Raw genomic sequence first — 14,059 nt, forward strand, 5'->3', positions numbered from 1 at the left:
CTCGGCCAGACTTCCGAGGTATACGAAAAGTGCTCTAGATTTCCCCCCGTCCATGAGGTACTCTAGTGACGGCGATACCGAACAATAATACATAGGTTACGGGGGAGACACGAAAGAATGTTGATATATGTCTCTCTATCTGAAGGGAACCATTGCACTACACAAGCTGGTGATCTGTTGTCTCAATTCTCGCGGTGGTTCTAGCTGAACACTGGCAACGTTGGTTCATCATCTACCGGCGCGCACTGCCTTCTTTGAGATGTAAGGTTACAGAGAATGCGAAAGGTTTCATAAATAGATGCCGAGTCCTCTGAATCAAATTAGATTGCATGTACCTATCTATATACATACCTTGAGTACCTGGTCATTCACGTGCTAATGCTTCTTGTCCTATTACCGTGCTCTGCTCTCCTCTCTCATCATATCTCGTCAAGTAAGTTATATTGTTGTAGTAGGGATGGATGCATCGAGCGAAAGATACTCCGCATTTCGAAGCGTTCCATGGATCCTTTTCTGTTGGCCGCAGATATGGTTTGATAGATTTGACAGCTACCACACTACCACACTCCCTAGGTACATTATACATATTCCAAACAAACCTTGAGAAATCTTAAATTAGAAACTGCTCGACTGCTTTGCCGGTCATGATGCCAGAGGAAGCCCCAGTAATATATGTATGTAGGTATAGTAGTGGTATAATGTACGCAGCACTTGAAGAAGCTGTACTGTACTACTCACCTGGGTCTGGTCTTTCATATTGGACAAGAAAAGCACCAGCCCAAGATGTACCCGTATCCATACATATCTATCCTCATTCACCCACCCATTCAGATACACAACCCGCCCACGACCAGATAAAAGATAATCAAATATTTAATCGAATTCTCCCCTCATTCGTTTCCTGGGGAAGGAAGGACTTTACCGCACCGCTACTCTTACGTTTGTCTACCTATACACTTGTCTATCTTGCCGTGCAGTGTCTTTTCTTGTCTAGTCTACTTTGATATTTGACATTTGACATTTGACATCTGATGTCTAGCATCTAGCATCTAGCATCTAACATCTAACATCTAACAAGCAATTCTCGTAGACTTCTCTCCCTTCAATCTTGTTCTCCACACTTTTGCCCAATTTTTTTATGTTTAAACATATTATGCAATTTTTACAAATAGTGCATATTGGACATTAAAGAGGGGACTCTGGGGCTCCAGATTTGCGCTAATTCTACGGTCGTCTGAAGTAATCAACGAAGCTAGTTCATGGGCAGATCTACCGGATCTTCTTCTATACAGATCGCACACGCTTCACTTTATTCTTCACTCAATCATACTATTTGGGCCATATTTTATACTCTAATTTTCTTTTACCTCTTTTTCTAATTTCACTGTGTATATTTTATTATCCATCCTCGGTCAGCAATATTATTAATCGGCTGAGCGATTCCGGGAAAGTACGATTAGAAGCTCGCGCAATATAATCGCAACCTTGGAAAGTCAAATTATTCTGTGCAAGAACGAGCCGACGAGTTCTAGAAACGATTCAAGCCGCGGCCCTCATTCCCCACGAATCTATCATCCTATTCGGTACTTGGATTATTCATGCAATCCTATTTATATTGTCTGGCTGTATTCTCTGCTACTTTCGAGTCAATCAGCATCTGCATGCCTTGTATGCTATGAATATCTGCCTAGCAGTTCAATGTATGCGATACGTTTAGTGGCTCAATGGAATTATGACCGAGATCGCAGATACATACTTTGATCCCGATGACGTTGGTCCGCGCGACAGTCCTATATTAAAACCGATGCATATTAATATCAGACCCTCTCCTCCCCCAGAGGTCCATCCGCCTCCTCCCATCAGTCCCGAAGCTGGTCCGGACGGACGCAAGGGGGAGATACGACCTAAGAGTCGCGCTTGTCAGGCTGACGCGGTACTCGTGGGGTTGATGGGTGGAGGGAATCGTCCTGACATTGCGCAGCATGCTGGAAAGGAAGCTCTGCCTTCAGACGAGGGTGAGGAAGACGAAAGTCCCGTCAGAGGCACGGCGGTAGAAATCCCGGGACGTGATATATCCCCTGGAACGGCCGATCTTGATATTGCCCAAATGGCAGTTGATATAATGAAGCGCACATTTCCGGAGTCTCGGAATAATTCGCTGGGTTCCACTGGGGAAGCTCTTGAAGGTGATCAGGTACCCGCAAATGGCAATGCCAATACAAATTCACAAGCACAATCACAAGCACAGGATGCTATAGATATAGAGAGAGCCAGATTACATTCCATTTCCCATGAATTATATCAAAATGCTACGGTACGGGGAAGTAGCGTAGAGGAAACGCATTCTACCCCACCTAACGATCCTGGAGGTCTTCCACCTATGCTCCACTCTCCACCTCAATCCGGCTCTACAAATAGCAATGGGAGTCAACACATTAAATTACCATCAATAGCTGAATCATTGAAACAGCTTGTTGAGGAACCACTACCCAATTCTAATGAAACTCCATACTCCCAATCTCCAGGGAGATCTATCTCGCGATTTCCTCCTGGGCCTGGAGTAACATCACCAGCTAACTCTCCAAATGGTCTTCGGAGAGATATTATGTCCTCGGGACCATTATTCAATCAATTTTCGACGAACACTTCGAGAAGACTTTCAACATCTGAAGGACGTCCATACGGTATGACGACGGATTATAGCAGTGGGAGCAATGCGGAAACTCCAAGTACTGATCAATCGGCTTCAACTCCCGCTACTATGGCCATTGATCGTATGAGTATAGATGGGATTACAAATCCACAGATTGGAGGATATCAGTGCAATTATCCGGGGTGTGTTGCTGCGCCTTTTCAAACACAGGTACGAATGAGACCATGCTTTTGATGGATTTCTGGATGTTCAAATATATAAAAAAATTGCTTAGAAAAGGGAACTTAAACTTCAAGATGCTAATCTCGTATACAAATAGTATTTATTAAATTCCCATGCAAATGTACATTCTTCCAATCGACCGCATTATTGTACGGTACGAGGATGCTCGAGAGCCGAGGGGGGAAAGGGGTTCAAGAGGAAAAATGAAATGATTAGACATGGTTTGGTTCATGATAGTCCGGGTTATGTGTGTCCTTTCTGTCCGGAAAGAGAACATAGATATCCAAGGCCGGATAATCTACAAAGGTATGTTCGAATTTCTCTATTTTTAAACGCCGCGTGGAGGGGGACTTTTGAATGTCAATTGATAATTTGATAATTCTCACGCCTTTGAACAAAACGGAAATAAATGCCTGGATTTTCTTCTAACTTGCAGCGAACATAGACATGTAAGAGCACATCACACAGATAAAGATAAAGACGACCCGCTCTTGCGAGAAGTGCTCGCGCAAAGACCAGAAGGTCCGAGTAAAGGCAGAAGACGTAGAGGTGGCAATTGAAAGCCGCTGCATAGGGCGGGGCGGTGACAATTGAGAGAGAAAGGAAGCGGGGAGTCAAAAATCGAAAAAATTAAAAAAGTTATCTATCGGTCTATCTTATCTATATATGGGTAGGATTATTTTCTTCACGCTTGATAAAATTGCAATTTGCGTTTGCAGATTCTTCTTGCAAGAGGTAAAAGGTCATAAAGTGGAGTGGTGGTGTTTCATGAGGAAGGGAGGCCTTGTTCTTTTTTTTTTCTTTCTTGCGTTGCGTTGCGTTTTCGGCGTTTCCTCTACTGGGTGAGATTTCTATCTACACATCTAGTTATGGAATGGCACGCACGCGCGCGCGCATAAACTTTTGCATTTTTTTATGAATTGATGGTTATGGATTCGAATGGGTTGGATGAATGGGATTGGATGAATGGAGTATGGGAGTGGGAGGCACTTTTTGATACCAGAAATGGATTTAGGGGGGTGTTTTTTTATTGTTTTCTATTTTTATTTTTATTTTTTATATTTTTTGGTTCTTGGTTCTTGGTTCTTGGGGGGAGAGGGGGGTTCTTTTTCTCCTCGCTCGCGAGAATGTGACTATTGGGGAGGGCGAAGGGGAGGGTATTGGATCTTGGATCTTGGGTCTTGGATGTGGGGATGAGTGGAGGGATGGGTGGATGGAGGGAGGGAGGGGTTGATGGATGGATTGAATAGTAGAATTCTTCGATTTCAAATGTCTATACATACCTACTACTCGCTACCCACTACCCACTACCCACTACTTACTTTGTACTCAATCTCTAGGTTTGTTTTAAAGGGGGCAATCCGGGACTCTAGCTATCTGTGTGTGTGTGTATGTATGCTTGTGTTTTGAAATTGCGAGTCTCGATCACGAGTATGATAGAAGATGAAGTTTTATTTTATTTTATTTTATTTTATTACTAAAGAAGAGAAACATACATGCCCACCACCCTACCACCCCTATCCATCCCCCGTTCCCCAAACCCCAATTTCCACCTTTGAATCACTCAACGCCTCGACAAACACTTCATCGAACCCCAATCTCCCACCCAGCCTCTCCACCACCACCCAAATCCCGCCCATGCGATTCATCTCGCTCGAGATATCAATCTCCCTCGTGCGGATCCCCGCCGGCGCATCGCTGAATTCTCCCTCGTTGGACGACTCTAGAAGAATCTTATTAGGGCCCTGACCCCTCTCAATACTAACTCTCAGACTCGGTCTCGATTTCGTCGGCGGCGGTCGATTTTCCATGCTCGTTTTTGCGACGAATCGCAGACGGGTGAGACGGGCGACGGTGATGGGTGCTAGCATTCTATCGATTCCATTTTGGAAAACGATGGTGGGGAGTTTGGCGACCAGTCTGCCTGCCGTTTCGGCGAGGACGGGTCGGATTTCGCATTTGCTCGAGGATTTGACGCGCAGGGTGAAGTTTCCGACTTCGCCTGCTTGGAAGGTGGAGCAGACGATGGTGTATTTGCCTGCGGCGACGTTGTGTAGTTCTGCCAATGCGCAGCCGCGGCGGTAGTCACCTGAGCCGCCGACTATGTCGCGGGAATTGATGACGGTGACGCGTTGTCCCGAGGCCCAGATCATGGTTACGTGGACGGCGATGTCTTCTTTGTCTGCTTCGAGGACGAGCATTATATCGGTAGGTTCTGTGATTGTGATGCTGAACTGAGGGTTTGAGGGGTAGGATGGAGAGCTGGCATTGCCACCCGCTGTGCGAGTCGTCCAGGAGCCGGGGTGAGAGGTGCTGAAGGTGTGACTGTCCGGGGCGGAACAAATAGTGAGGGGGGAGCGAGAGAAGAAGGAGAATGAGAAGGAGTATTTTGGGAGAGGGAGATTTTGTTGCGCGGCTACGACTGTGTAGGAGGTGTTTGTAGGTAGCTCGAATCGCGCGAGAGTTTGGGGAGAGTCGACATAGGCACCGCGGTGTAGAGCGCCATCGCTTAAGTAAACGCGATGGCCGGAGGCGTCAAAGACATACAGACTGATGAAGCCGAGGGACTTGGATGTGATGCTTTGAGTACTTGAACCTTGAGCAATATCGTGTTCCTCTGTAGTGAAGTGCCGACTGAGCAATACCCAGACAGTCTCTCCTTTAACAGAATGAACGACATATTGAGGGTTTTGAGTAAATGTCCCAATGTTGTTAATGTGTGGAATCGTCCAAGAGAGATGGTGATCTTGTCTATAACGAAAAAGTCCAGGGTTCCAATTGAGGTACAAGGATTCGAAATTTTGTATCACATCCTCAAATGCCATCCAAAAAGTTCCCGGTTTAGTGGAACTTCTCGCGGTGTCAGACGCTTCCAGTGACTCCCGGAGGCCTTCCGTCCAAGTGTTGTCTCCTGATGCACCCTGAACTGGGCTTCGTCTAGGCCCTTTCCAAGCCATACCATCGCACCAAGGATTTTTGACGAGCAATAGTCGTTGGGACCCAGATTCTCTCATGTCTAGAATAGCATAGTCATGCTCACCAACCAGGCCCAAGTCAGCTTCCTCTCTTCTGGTCAGCTTACCAGTTCCCAATGTAATCATGACATCGCCGAACTCAAAAGATTTATAAATACGCTTCCACAGTAATTCGGACTGAATTTCGTCACTTTATCGAATCGATTTGGTCAGTATAGCTTGATGCCCGGGAAAGGGTATGCAATACCTCTGTAAAAATATTTGCTCGGGAATCCATCCAGTCATTATCCATAAGTCTGTGCCAGAGTTGGAGCCTGGAAAATCATAGCCGCCTCGCACTTTGAGATATGCTTTCTCAATTAATGCAGGCCATAGCAGCATAGGATTGTTTCTATCCACGACATGAAGATTGCGAGCTGAACTTGAAGCTGGTAGCCGATCGTCTATTGTGACTTTTCTATAACAGCCATTGAATTGGAGACGGAGTATGTATTTCCCATTTTTAGATGATCTCGGCCTCTGCTTTTTGATATCATATGGGCGCAGAATGGTGTCCAGTACCTGTTAGAGAGAGTCAGTAAACTTAAAGTATTGTGGGAATGATAGACGAAAATGCACATGCCTTGCTATGACCTTTTCCAGCACGTGCTGTTCCCGCACAAAGACTGGCTACGACAGAACAATCTGTAGTTATATCCTGGACAAGATCAATATCCTTAGAGGCATTCATAAGAATATCGGTATTTTCCACATCTTTCAACATTTGAGAAAGAACATCATCCCTCTCGTGAGGTCTCTTCCAACCTGCAAATGTTTCAATTTGATCCTGGGAAAGCTTTAGCTCAGAAGGATCTCTATCGGAGTCAGTAAACGGCCTCGGTATACTCATTCATTTTATCTACATACGTATATAGTGATGCTTCAAATATCGTGTCGTCAGGCTCAGATGTCCACCGTGGGAAGATAAATCCATGCAATCTTGATCCCTCGAGCAAGATAATTTCTTCATGTTTACTCAAGGTTCGTTCGGATACTGGAGCTTTCAGGGAGATTGAAGCGGGTTTTAGAGGCCAAGTGGATGACTTCTTGATCTCTTCCGCTTTCAACATCAATGCCTTGCATTTTCGGTTGATCCTTGCCTTTTCGGCATTCCCAAGTACTTGCTTTGAAACTTCAATATACAACTCAATAGCAGCAATAGAGACTTTTAAAGCTTCTTCCTTGGAGCTACATTTGTCAATGCTTAACTGCGTTTCCTAGCCCCAGTGTCAGAATGACTTATTCCATCACCAGGATTGATGGGTATTGACGTACAAGAGCTTTGGCTTCCATGATAGCTACAACAACTCTCATAGAGAAATATTGCTTCGGATACGAACGTGAGCAGCATATGAATGAGATGGTTCTCAAACGGTAGACATCAAGTCATATCCCTAAGCCAATACTCGTTCGGCTGATATATGGCTTTTCAGACTGCTGAGGGAGGCTTGAGACACTGTAAAGCTGGAGAAAGAAGAGTAAGCAAAGCCGTAAGAGTGTTATCTGATCAGCCTGGGTTTATGCTTTGCTTGTTTATGTAGTTAAACCAACGGCTTGGATTGTCGTCGTTTCCCATCCGTTTCATCAGTTGCCAGAGAGCTGAATGTCCACGTGATACTCGAGATCCATCACATCAAGGTTGTCAAGGTTGTCAAGGTTGTTTGAGGATAACCGTGGACATTACGATAGAGTTCTTGGCATGAAGCAGTGGAAATTCTGTACGTAGAATGATGGAATAAAATGCACGGACCCATGGTGAATATCCGAGCCGAGGTTTAAGATCGTCACAAACTCCGACCCTCGCGCCGCGCATGATAGCAATACATAACGGCTACCGGTAACTATGAAGAAGGAAGGAATATGATTCAGGAATTCTTCAAACTTAATATCACATCTTAGATATTCATAACCTCCTATTTATCTATCTGCATTTGTGATACATACTTCTGTCGATTATAAATTACTTAAATTTTAAATAAGATATGAAAAAGACCTTGCACTAAACTTATTTCTTTACCTAATAATACCCAGACTCAATATCCATTATTGCTTGTTTGTTTGCTGCTTCATGAAATTTTAAAATACAATCGTTCTATATTCCTCCCACTCAAGAATATAAAGTTGGCTCAGTGTATTCTACAAATCCAACATGACAGGACAATCAAAAGAAGCTGTTATTCCACCATGGGGTTTGGCAGTTGCTGGAGCTACAGGAGCTGTAATTGCAAATGCTATGGTATATCCCCTGGATATGTAAGTTTTGATCTCCGTTTGCGTGCGCATTCGCAAGGCGGTATGTAATCGTTTGCTTATATTCTACTAATCTGTTGGTATTTTGTGGCTAACATCGTAATTCTACCAGAGTAAAAACTCGTCTGCAAGTTCAAGTCAAACGCAAGCCGACCGATGTAGCACCAACGGGTGATGATGCAGTCCACTATACGTCGACTTGGGATGCAATTTCTAAGATTGTAGCCGAGGATGGAGTTGCTGGACTCTACGCTGGTATCAATGGCGCCTTGATTGGTGTCGCCTCAACCAATTTTGCCTACTTCTACTGGTACTCGGTCGTTCGAACGTTATATCTCTCTTCTCAGAAAGTCCCCACGCCTCCAAGCACTGCAATCGAATTGTCTTTAGGAGCAGTCGCGGGAGCTGTTGCCCAGGTCTTTACTATTCCTGTTGCAGTAGTTACCACTCGTCAACAAACACAAAAAAAGGGTGAAAGGAAAGGGATGGTAGATACAGCTCGGGATGTTATCCATAGCGAAGATGGTTGGACCGGCCTTTGGAGAGGTCTCAAGGCCAGCTTAGTACTTGTCGTTAACCCTGCCATTACATATGGCGCATATCAAAGATTGAGAGAGGTTGTTTTCCCAGGAAAAACAAACCTCAAACCATGGGAAGCATTTGGTAAGTTTATCAATTTAATGGGACTTTCGGGATCTAATTGAAATGATAGTATTGGGAGCAATGTCCAAATCCCTTGCGACCATTGTAACCCAGCCTTTGATTGTTGCAAAGGTTGGACTTCAGTCAAGACCACCCCCTTCCAGAGAAGGTAAACCTTTCAAAAGTTTTATCGAAGTAATGCAATTCATCATTCATAATGAAGGATTGCTGGGCCTCTTCAAGGGAATCGGTCCACAAATTACCAAGGGACTCATTGTTCAAGGCCTTCTAATGATGACGAAAGAAAGGTAAAACTAGACCCATACAATGTAACCCAAATGAGATTCAATTAAGCTAATACTTATGTAGAATGGAACTACTTTTCATTCTTCTCTTTAGATATCTTCGGAAGATTAGATCAGAGCAATTGCAAAAGGCCGCAGATCTTGCAGCGTCGAAAGCCAAGCAAGTTCTACCAGTCATTGCTAAGTAAAAAACAAATTCGAGAATTGAGCGAGTAATAGTAAGAATGAGGACATTGAAATTTCTTTCTGGTTTTGGGTAGTAGAGCATTGTAAGTTTTGCTAGGTTTAGCTGGAGTAGACGTGATAGAGCTTGTACTGTACATATATTTGATTGGAAAACAAATTGAATGACACATATGACATTTTTGACCGTGGGCCTCGAAGACACAAATTCACATGATAACCTTTCAATATAAAGTAAAAGGAATGAATAGCTCAAGTTGCGTCTAGACTTTAACGCAAAAGGGTGGGTGGAATTCCAGCGGGGAAAGCTAGTCAAATTCACGTGATTGAATCGAAATTTAGGCGAGCAACCGCCGCACCAATATCATTTTGGAGGAAAATTAATTCCCTCTTCTACGATACGAAATCGACCACCACAACAATCCAACAGACTGCTAATTACCAACAGTCGCAATGGCGAGTATGTTAAGATCCCAATATATGGCAGTCTCACAGTTCATTGTACTGATTTCGCCCTTTTTTAGAATCCAAGAACTCGTCCCAACACAACCAGTCGAAGAAGGCTCACCGTAACGGGTACGATTCCCTGCATATTATCGCGATCAATAACCGCAAATTCCGTCTACTTCAATTAATAACCCGTTTTGGATGAATGGGGGCTAATTTTACATCGACGCGCAGTATCAAGAAGCCAAAGACCTCCAGATACCCATCCCTCAAGGGTACCGACCCCAAGTTCAGAAGAAACCACAGACATGCTCTCCACGGCACAATGAAGGCTTTGGTTCGTCCTCCTTCCGATAATCAGTTTCCGTCGCATTCGAATACTGACTACTATTACAGAAGGAGTTGAAGGAGGGCAAGCGTGAGACCGCATAAATTTGATATTATCTTATTTTATGGGACTTGGTTGTGGCAGTAGTTGCATTCCGATATTTTGCTCTACGGGGAAGTTAAAGCAAGCCGACGACATAAACCGGGATTAGACACTGGGGGCGATAGTTCTATCCATTGAATCAACACAAGCTACACCATTCGACGTACCTCAAATTTCAACTTGTGAGGATAAGTGAAAATTGGCCTTTTTTTCCAATGACTCCTTCCCCTTTGCCCTATTACCTTTCCACTCCAAATTCGTTCCCCCCATGAACAATCATCAACACAGGCATTTGTGTGTACAGCTTTTAGAGCCATTTCAATGCTCTCTAGCTGAAAGGATATTTTCTTTTCGTGCCAAGATCAAACACCAGATCCCTTCATTACCAAACACTTTTTCTCAATACTCTATGAGGCAATGGTGCATGACGAAGGGGTTACAAATCAAATCGTGGATATCAAATGTCAAGTCATAGTACTCAGGATGACTTCATTTATGAGATTACCTTTCAAATGTATTGGATATTTTGGGGACTTCGAGGGTCAACTAGCCACAGGCAGGTTTTTTTGTTTTGCCCCAGTGATATCTGGGACTTGATAACCAATATGATTCAATTCTTTTGTCTTCAATCAGGATCTAAAATTATCCCGGACAATGGCTACCCAGGATGTATGAAATGTGAAGTGAATGAAGCTACAAGTGAATATACCTACCTAAGTAATGAAGAGACCTCGAAATGGAGATGGCTTCATTTCTTACAATGACCTGGGACTTATTAAATTTGAAAACCAATTATCTATGTTGGTGAATTTGAATGTGAAACAGAACTTCTTTCTTTATTCATCAACGGCGATCTGGCATTGGCTCTGCTTTTTCAAACATTGTCCGACTTCCGCGGTGAATCCCTTTCTCCGTCTACTCGAGTAGCATAGCATAGGTAATCATAAATGTACAATTGTACTTTCCTCGGGGATTTTCCTACCTAGTAATTTTTGGAGAGCTTATTGCTCCGCATCTACTCAATTCGAAACGTTACTTTTTGCCCCCTCCTCTTCAAGAATAACAAAATAAAACGTTGAACACAAGCCAATCTATCCATTTTATCTATTATACGAGTAGATACCTATACCTAGTTTCTACCAAGTATCTACTTCATCTATAGAATAATCCCTGGATTCATTTTCAACTGATCCTGTCAACTCAACTCAAACCCGACTCGACTCGATTCGACTGAACTCAACTCTGTACTCACAACTTACTCTGGTACTGTATCAAAAGTACAATATCAACCAGCAACGCAACGGTCGATTCGGTACTATTTGAGCATTTGGTAATCTGGAAATCGGAACCAGGAACCCTTTTGGGATCTCAACTTATCCATCTCTCGTCTTTCATCCATTCTCCCAGCCTGACTTCGGAGCTTCTTACAAGTTACAACCCAAAAAGTACCTGAACCCTGAGAAATCCTTCTCTATTGGTTCACCACCACCCACTTCCAATCCACCATAAACTTACTTAACAAAATACACGAACCTATCCTGTACTTTTATTTGGTTCCTCAGCAGGTCCTGCAGGTAGCAATCAAGCGCATCGGTATTTACATTGGAGCACATCTTTCTAATTTTGGGGTCGAGGCTTTTGACTGGGAACGAACTTGCAATCTTCCTCGCATTGACATTCGTCGGCTGTGTTTCATATTTTCCCCCATTTCCCCCCAAAGCGAATCTCCAATCTTTTTTATTACAGCATCTCGCTTTGAAGCTACATTTTGAACAGTTATGCTCAATATGTCGGCCGGACACATCATAGGCAATCGCAACAGCACTCCTGTCGAGTCTACAAATACTTCATCACTTCGACCTCCATCTTCACGCGCTGTCGGCTCAGGTCATCACCTTCGAGCTTCTGCAGACATGGCTGGATATTCAGGTTCACCATCTGCTAGCCGTGGCCAAGCTCGACCTTCATCCGATTTTTACGGTACTCAACAAATGCAAGGTCAGGGTGTCCCTGAGAATGACACTGACTTGGAAGCTCAGCAATGGATCGCCGACATTGACCAATATGAGAATACTTTGGAAGAAATGGCAGCTGCAACCTTGGATCAAGACTTTAAAGATGAGTTAAGTGCAATAGAACAATGGTTCCGGGTTTTGAGTGAGGCCGAACGAACCGCTGCTTTGTATGCTCTACTTCAACAAACAACCCAAGTACAGATTCGCTTTTTTATACAAGTTTTACAGCAGATGGGCAAAAACCATCCAATGTCTGGTGTGCTGTCACCCGCAAACTTCGACAAAGGTTAGTCTTGAAACATCTCGGCTTCACGCTTTTCCTGAGGTCTAGCTAACATCTGTCTACTCCAGATCCTATGTCAACTCGACTAAACGATGCAATGGGCAAGCTTGGTGGTGATGGCTCAAGAAATTCTATTGGCCGTCCTCCCGCCACTCCGTCTACAAAGAGACACTCTGTCCTAGATCCATCCATGATAAACAACATGTTTCCAGATGCTGCGGCAGCTATTGCCAGCAAAAAGGCCGAATATACTCAGAACTGGGGCAATCCTCCTACCTCAAATAGAAATAGTGCTGCCTACGACAACCGTGCCTCTCTCACCGCACCTGTCATCGCTGGTCTTGGAGACTCGACGGACAATAGTGCACCTCCCGCCTCACCATGGGGCTCTCGCAGTAATGACCAGGCAAACAGACCCAAGTCATCTTCAGGACAAACACCCATGGGCCAGTTTATGCAACCGCCACCTTCAGCTGGTGGCTTGCGCTCTCCCAGACCCACTCAAATTCAAGGCTCATCCAACCTCCAAAATACTGTAATCAACGCTCCTGACAATACTGGCTCTGATATGCCACTACTTTCGCCATATAATGCAGGGAACGGAAACTGGGCCTCGATGGTCAACACACCAATGGTTCCCAACTTCAATGCGTCGAACAGCAACACCGACATGGTCGCAAACGCTACGGCTATGAAATTAGCAGCCCTTTCTACAGTCAACAATCGATTTGCCTTGGATGATGTACGAAAGTACCGCCGTGCTAGATCAAACGATGGTGGACAGGTTCCACCTTCTCCCGGTCTTCCCAACAATATGCCAAACGCTAACGTTGTCATGATTAATGAACATGGACAAATAATGAGTCGAGACCAGGTCCTAGGGCTTCAAGCTCAGCAGCAGCATTCTTTTGGCGGCAGGCAGTCTAGGCCAAGCTCTCCAGGTTTGGCCATGCAAGGCGGATTTGGTCAAGTCAATTTCGCATCTCCACAGAATAACGGCTTCTTGGCCGCATACGATGGAGCCTCACCTCTACTCAACAATGGCATGAGTGGCTTGAGTCTTAACGCATTTGGTATGGGACAGCATGAGGGGTATCTCTCCGATCATAGTGAAATGGCGCGGGGTAGATCGCCACGTGGAAGAAGGGGTAGCTCAAAGCCCCCTGAGGATCCTACCGATCCTAGCCTTCTTCAGGATATTCCCAGCTGGCTGAGAAGTTTGAGATTACATAAGTACACCGATCAGCTTAAGGATATGAATTGGACCGAGCTTGTGGAACTAGATGACGAGGCATTGGAGAAGAGGGGTGTCAACGCGCTTGGAGCGAGAAGAAAGATGCTCAAAGTGTTCGAGCAAGTAAAAGGTAAGAATCTTGCAACAACCTCAGAGTGAAGCTAACAGTTTTTGCAGCTGCGAAAGCGGAGGGTAAGCTCTCATAATTTGATTTCATTATTTTCTACAATTTTCACGCGATCTTTTCGATTTGACTTCCAAATTGTATTTGAATACGAGAATATGGAAACCGCGGGGTTGGGCAATCACACGGTTCAAGAATGTGGATATGAATGCTGTTGGATTTTTTTTCACAAGCTCTACAAACAGACAGCTTGGATG

At 44.4% G+C, this 14,059-nt stretch overlaps 4 protein-coding genes across 4 annotated transcripts; 3 read left to right on the top strand and 1 right to left on the bottom strand.

Moving 5' to 3' along the window:
* Positions 1–1,306: 1,306 nt before the first annotated feature.
* On the top strand, positions 1,307–4,021 carry EAE97_008619 (uncharacterized protein). Its single transcript, XM_038879134.1, has 3 exons — positions 1,307–2,863; positions 2,973–3,181; positions 3,321–4,021. The coding sequence occupies exons 1-3, from the start codon at positions 1,733–1,735 to the stop codon at positions 3,433–3,435; spliced, it is 1,455 nt and encodes a 484-aa protein (XP_038730216.1). The 5' UTR covers positions 1,307–1,732; the 3' UTR covers positions 3,436–4,021.
* Positions 4,022–4,392: 371 nt separating this feature from the next.
* Positions 4,393–7,182, bottom strand: EAE97_008620 (uncharacterized protein; the record flags this gene model as incomplete). The annotated part of the gene is made up of 5 exons (XM_038879135.1): positions 4,393–6,040; positions 6,098–6,411; positions 6,473–6,704; positions 6,757–7,106; positions 7,165–7,182. The coding sequence occupies 5 exons, from the start codon at positions 7,180–7,182 to the stop codon at positions 4,393–4,395; spliced, it is 2,562 nt and encodes an 853-aa protein (XP_038730217.1).
* A 553-nt stretch (positions 7,183–7,735) lies between these two features.
* EAE97_008621 (uncharacterized protein) lies at positions 7,736–9,472 on the top strand. Its single transcript, XM_038879136.1, has 4 exons — positions 7,736–8,142; positions 8,252–8,802; positions 8,852–9,089; positions 9,151–9,472. The coding sequence occupies exons 1-4, from the start codon at positions 8,039–8,041 to the stop codon at positions 9,272–9,274; spliced, it is 1,017 nt and encodes a 338-aa protein (XP_038730218.1). The 5' UTR covers positions 7,736–8,038; the 3' UTR covers positions 9,275–9,472.
* Positions 9,473–11,933: 2,461 nt separating this feature from the next.
* EAE97_008622 (uncharacterized protein) lies at positions 11,934–13,884 on the top strand (the record flags this gene model as incomplete). The annotated part of the gene is made up of 3 exons (XM_038879137.1): positions 11,934–12,447; positions 12,513–13,808; positions 13,856–13,884. 3 exons carry the CDS (start codon positions 11,934–11,936, stop codon positions 13,882–13,884), a joined length of 1,839 nt encoding a protein of 612 aa, XP_038730219.1.
* Between the last annotated feature and the right edge of the window lie 175 nt (positions 13,885–14,059).

The sequence above is a fragment of the Botrytis byssoidea genome, assembly GCF_014898295.1.
Source record: "Botrytis byssoidea strain MUCL 94 chromosome Unknown BBYS_018, whole genome shotgun sequence".
NCBI classification, from domain to species: domain Eukaryota; kingdom Fungi; phylum Ascomycota; class Leotiomycetes; order Helotiales; family Sclerotiniaceae; genus Botrytis; species Botrytis byssoidea.